Raw genomic sequence first — 5,518 nt, 5'->3', positions numbered from 1 at the left:
GTTAAGCTGCTCGCTTTTTATTTGGTTTAGGGCATGATCTCAGGGTCCTGGGATTGAGAGCCGCATCAGGCTCCATGCTCCTCAGGGAGTCTGCCTCAGGATTCTCTTTCTCGCTTTGTTCATTGGCTCTCTCTCAAATAAATAAATCAATCTTAAAAAAAAAAAAAAAAAAAAAAGTCTGGCCTATACAGTTTGCGCCCGAGTGTCCAGGTGGGGCACTCATGAGTTCTGAAATCGGGATAGATTTAAAAGTTACAGACTTTGGGGCTTCAAGAAAGGCAACAGTAAGGGCACGTTAGCGACTCCATCGCGTGCCTTGCAGTAAGGAATTTCCGATTTCCTTTTCTCCTGTTTAAATGGCAGGAATTACTCCTGAGTCCCCGGAAGTTGTAGGGTGTCTCAGTGAAGTCTCGGGGTTTGGCCCCCTTAGGCCCAGGGGAAGTGCGACCCTCCTTTGGAACGTGGGAGGCAGGAACTTGATTTGGCAGCACCCCGATGGTGCTCACATCCGCAAGCCTTAGATTTTCGTCTTTCCGGGGTTCAGGCCCAATTACTTGTTCCCCGGGGAAGAGCTGACTTTGCCCTCGCCCCACACACTGCCAAGGCCAGGAGGTTCCGGTGTGGAAGGAACGAGTCAATACAGGTGGAAACCCTTATAAACTCAGGGGCACTTGGGCCCATAGGTGCTGGGGAGAAGGTGAAGTGACGGAGATGGTCACGTGCAAGACCTAAGCGCAGGCGGGCCAGCGGAGCGTTCTGAGTGGGAGACTGGGCCGCCGGGAAGGGGGCGGGGTTTATTGTGGGCGGGGCTTGTCGTGGGCGGGGCCCGCCCCGCGCGACTCAGGCCTAGCCTAGGTTGGAGCCTGGTTAGTTTTGAGGCACTCCAGATGGGGACGCTACCAGAACGAAAAAATATTCCACCGTGGGTGAAACCTCCGGAAGACTTGAAAGATCCCGAGGTGTTGCAGGTCCAGACGCAGCTCTTGGAAGCTATGTTTGGTGAGTGAGTCCGATCCTGACCTGGGTGCCCCGGCCGGGGCGTCTTGGTCTCCGTGGGCCTGAGCGCTCATATTCTTCCCCAAACAGGCCCAGCTGGATCTCGAATCCCGTACATCGAGCAAGTGAGCAAAGTCATGCTCGAGCTAAAAGTTCTGGAATCCTCGGGCCTCACGGAGGTCGTGGTTTATGGCTCTTACTTGTACAAGCTCAGGGCCAGGTGGATGCTGCAGTCCATGGCCGAATGGCACCGCCAGCGACAGGAACGAGGTGAGAGGCCTGGGGACGCGGGGGTGGTTTTACTCCTTCTGTAGCCCTCCTCTCCCTTCCTCTCTTCTCTCCGCAGCCACCACCAGCACCTCAGGCGTCACCAGGGGCGGCCCTCCATATCTGGGCTGCCCCTGAGACGACTGTAATGCCGTCTGTTAGTTCTAGAGACCCTGGAGTAAGACCGGGATGAGAGGTGGCCTGGCCTCTTAGGGAAGTGTTACCTGAGACCTGATCCCCGTTCTTCCCCTCCCTCTCAGCACTCCCCCTAGCTTCTTGGGGGGAATATTGGAATGGGCTTGGCGGCCCAAACTTCTGAGATTCCCAAGAATCCCAGGTGCAGAATGCCAGGCTGGGAAGTCCCAGAAAGGAACCTTGAAAGAGGCCGAGAACTGTCCAGGCTCTGCCCTCTCCCCTCATGCACACTTGTTGCTTTCTGGTGCAGGGATGCTCAAACTTGAGGATGCCATGAAAGCCCTAGAGCTAGGTCCTTGGAGGAAGTGAAGCCAGTTTGCAACCAACGTACCTGGAATCAGGATTTAAAGAGAGTAAACTGTGTCTCCAGAGCTGGAATGGATGTGGTCTGGTTGAAATTCTGCTCCAGGCTGACAAGGAAAAACCAGCTGATTTTTGGGTCTTCGCCTTTGTCTTTGAGTCCCAGTGTGGCTTTCCCCTCAGATTTGCTAATTAAAGAATAAAATTTTAAATAAATAGCTCCTTGATGTTTGAAGTACTGGAGATAACATGCCAACCAAGGTGGCCCCTGAGCTTAACCCTTAAATAAAACTTTTAAAGCTAGAAAAAGGTCCAGGAGCACACATGGTTCGGGTTAAAAGGTATAGGAGTTGAGTTCAGAGATGCAGCTTTGATCAAAACCCAGTCGGTTTTATGGGAAATGTGATATTGTCTGGAACCGACCTCGATTTTTTTTTTTTTTTTAAGATTTTATATATTTGTCAGAGGGAGAGCACAAGCAGGGGGAGTGGCAGGAAGAGGGAGAGGATGCTCCCCGATGAGCAAGAGCCCAGATGTGGGACTCATCCCAGGACACTTAACCGACTGATCCACCCAGGCATCCCTGACCTGGATTCTTTTAAAAAACAACTCTAACAGGTTGACATAATGTGTAAAGTGAAAAACAAATATTCTCCCAAACATTGAAATGCCAATACCTTCTCAGTGTAGTAGTTTTATATACTTGTAAGCTTAATGGAAGACCACTAGCTGATAGGCAATATAATGAGACTGAACTATGGACTAAGTGGAGAACACTTGTCACTATATTGGAATAAACAGCATTTTCCTAAGTAATGCTAATATTTACATTTACTTATAAATTTTTAATAGATACTACATTCATATGGGTCAGAATCCCAAAATGATAGGAAAGTCTCTCCTATCCATTTATAGGATTATAAAAATTATTATCTGCATAGTTGTCCATTTATGCACCTGTTTCTACTCTCCAAAAATAAAAAACTTTATTTCTTTTGAACTCTTCCAGGGTTTTTAAAAAATAAGATTACAATCATAATTGTAGATTCTTTCCTTCCCTTATAGTTGGTCATGATTCCATATGATTGGTTCCCTACCAAAGGATTTTTGGGTTGTTCCCAGTCTTTGGCGCTTCATAGTTGTGGTGAATACCTACAAGGTCATTGTTTTGCAAGTGTGCAAGTTTTCTGTAGGCCTATAAATAGAGGGAAAATTGCTGATCCAGAGAGGAAAATTGTATATATAATTTTGCTCGATACTACCAAATTGCTTTCCACAGGGGTTGAAATAATTTTACACCCACCAGCAATATGAGATTGCCTGTGTCTCCACAAGCTCACCTAGAGATGATTGGCGAACTTTTTTTGCTGATCTGTTAGGTGCAGTCTTCCTGAATTCAGTACTTCTTGCTTGAGTCTGCTTTATTGACCGGCAGTCGTGGCTCCCTCAGACTGCCCTCCGCTAGTTCACTCTTCAGTCAGTTGGCAGTGAGTATGTGTGAAAATGTAAACTAGGAGAGAGGGGAATTCAAATTCTGCAGATGCGAATGAAATACAATTTTCCCTTGCCCTTAAAGTTCAGAAGTTCTGCCCTAAGGGCGGTGCTTCCAAGTGTAGAAAACAGCTTTAGGTTAATCTGTGTCAAAGTAGCAAAATTTGGAAATTTAAGCATATGCCATAAATTCCATGCATGCCCTGGGACTGAAGATTTTTCAGCCTTAAAAAACACAAAACTTTGAGAAAATTCATAGGAAAAGTTTTGAATAACCTGAAGATTAAAAAAAAAAAGGTCTTGGGGTGGCTGCCTTTTTTTACTCCCTTGAGTTTTAAACTTTTGGCCTTGTTTTCCACCAAGGGTAAGCACAGGATTAAGAGAAGCAAAACAGCTTTCATTATAATGGAAATAGAGGTCTGCCCTACTGAAGGGCGGGCTTGAGCACTGCGGAGAGGGAGAGGGGCGGTAAATCTAGGGCGGGGCGTAGTCAAGGAAAGCCAGGACTGCTTACAAAACAATTGATAAACAAGCAAAATCCAATCTAAGTGGAATCCTTTGCGCGGAATGGTGGCTAACAACAGCCAACGCTGACTGAGAGCTTCAGGCCTGCTGCGAACTCCACCAGGCTCTTGGATTTAGTGACTCACCTAACTCCAAATATTGTTACCGCTTTACAGATTAGGAAAATGAAGGTTCATCAATCACATCCCCTGCTCACGATTCATATATTCACATTTAAATAGGTATATAAATTTTGAGGGTCACAACTCTGCATGGAATGGGGAAGGGGGAGATTCCGAATGGGTGTAGACGCCCCTGGGTGGTCCTGGCACGGATTGCCCAAGCAGGGCTCCCTCCCGCTGAGGGCTCCCGGGGAGGCGCGGCCAGGACTCCAGGTACCCAGGGCGTCGTGGGGAATGGGGCTGCCCGGCCGCCAAGTGTTTGGAGGAGTTTGAGGGTGCCTGAGATTGGACCTGGGCAGGGGGGTCAGGGAAGGTTCCCCAAGGAAGTCAATTCTGGGTGAGAGGCAAGTTAGCTGTCAGCAGTCAGCCTGGCCAAGTGGAAGGGACTGGAGAGCCGCGCAGCCCAGTAGAGAGAACTCGGGAACCGGCGCTAGGGCCGCGTAGCTGCGGCCGGAGGAAGGCGGAGCAGACGGGAGGCAAGGCCGGGAACGCTGGAGGGCTGGTCCTCCCAAGGCTTTGCAGACCGCGCCGAGAGCAGGGGGAGGCACCCGGGGGTTTTAAGCCGGTGATGAGTTGTCTAAGAAGCTCTAGTCCCTCAGAACCACTCCGAAATTTAGTTCCTGTCTCCCCTCCAGCTCGGATCTCAGTTTCCGTCCTGATTTCTCTCCGATCCCTCTGTTTTGCCTCCCCACTGCTCCCATCCGTTCCTTTAATCCGGAAACTTTTTATTGTCTGCTTTGCCCCCTCCCAGGAACCTTGCTCTAGAGAGAGAACAAAAATGAAGATGTGGCCAGGGAGCATTTTCAGGACTTAAGGAAATCTTTTCAGAAAACCAAGTGTCTGGAATGTTATTTACCTGAACGAAATCTGAAACATTAACTCGTATGGTTAACTGATCAGGAATAAGAGGTTTTCTCTGGCACGTAGAATTTGGGAATTAGTGTTTGTGCAAAGAGAGGTGGCTCTACCAGGTCCTGCAGCCATGTTTTGGAATCTCTGCAGCGCTTTTGGAAGCACCAGATTATCCTGACTTGACTCCAGCCATCAAAAGCTGGACCTAATTTCATGGGATTTTTTTCCAACTTTAATAGAAAGCATGGTTATTGTCGTTGCATTGGGGATATCTAGGATTTAACTTTATTAAACTGCCAGATTAAATAGTGTTCAGTTGTATTGCTGAAAAAGGAAAATAAGAAAAGGTCTAATCTTCAAGGACTCCTAGCTTGAATTGCCACAGGCATGGGACTTCAATGAGGGACGAGTACAACAAAGGAACTAGAGTGGTGTGATGGATCAGGACTTTGGGTCTGAAGAAAGGAACTAAAAGGGAGAACAGATGGATAATTCCTCTCTTTCTATTTGAGGCTTAAGGAAAGTTTGAGGGAGAGGGTCCCAGGCTCATCTTTGGTGAAGGGTAGGGGATAATCTGCTGGCGCCGGGAGTCATCCCCTGTGTTCAGTGTGGTGGCTTTGTGGGTGGGATGGGCCCACGGAGCAGGGGACATGTGGGTGGTGAGAAGATAGGAATTGCCCAGGATGGCTCCTTCTCACTCCCATAACCTGACTTTTCAAAATGATTACTTT

General features: G+C 48.2%; 1 protein-coding gene across 1 annotated transcript; it reads left to right on the top strand.

Moving 5' to 3' along the window:
- The first annotated feature begins 887 nt into the window (after window positions 1-887).
- DPPA5 (developmental pluripotency associated 5) lies at window positions 888-1,767 on the top strand. Its single transcript, XM_026506941.2, has 3 exons — window positions 888-999; window positions 1,087-1,266; window positions 1,709-1,767. The coding sequence occupies exons 1-3, from the start codon at window positions 888-890 to the stop codon at window positions 1,765-1,767; spliced, it is 351 nt and encodes a 116-aa protein (XP_026362726.1).
- Window positions 1,768-5,518: the final 3,751 nt, after the last annotated feature.

Source organism: Ursus arctos, unplaced genomic scaffold, assembly GCF_023065955.2.
Source record: "Ursus arctos isolate Adak ecotype North America unplaced genomic scaffold, UrsArc2.0 scaffold_29, whole genome shotgun sequence".
In the NCBI taxonomy this organism is placed as follows: domain Eukaryota; kingdom Metazoa; phylum Chordata; class Mammalia; order Carnivora; family Ursidae; genus Ursus; species Ursus arctos.
The sequence above is the reverse complement of the archived record's forward strand: the minus strand, read 5'-3'. Positions and strand labels throughout refer to the sequence as shown.

Excerpts from the sequence above, each read along its gene's own strand:
- DPPA5 (XM_026506941.2), top strand. The coding sequence starts at position 888 with ATGGGGACGCTACCAGAACGAAAAAATATTCCACCGTGGGTGAAACCT. Across the intron at positions 1,000-1,086 it reads GCTCTTGGAAGCTATGTTTG|GCCCAGCTGGATCTCGAATC; the intron begins GTGAGTGAGTCC and ends TTCCCCAAACAG. Across the intron at positions 1,267-1,708 it reads CCGCCAGCGACAGGAACGAG|GGATGCTCAAACTTGAGGAT; the intron begins GTGAGAGGCCTG and ends TTTCTGGTGCAG.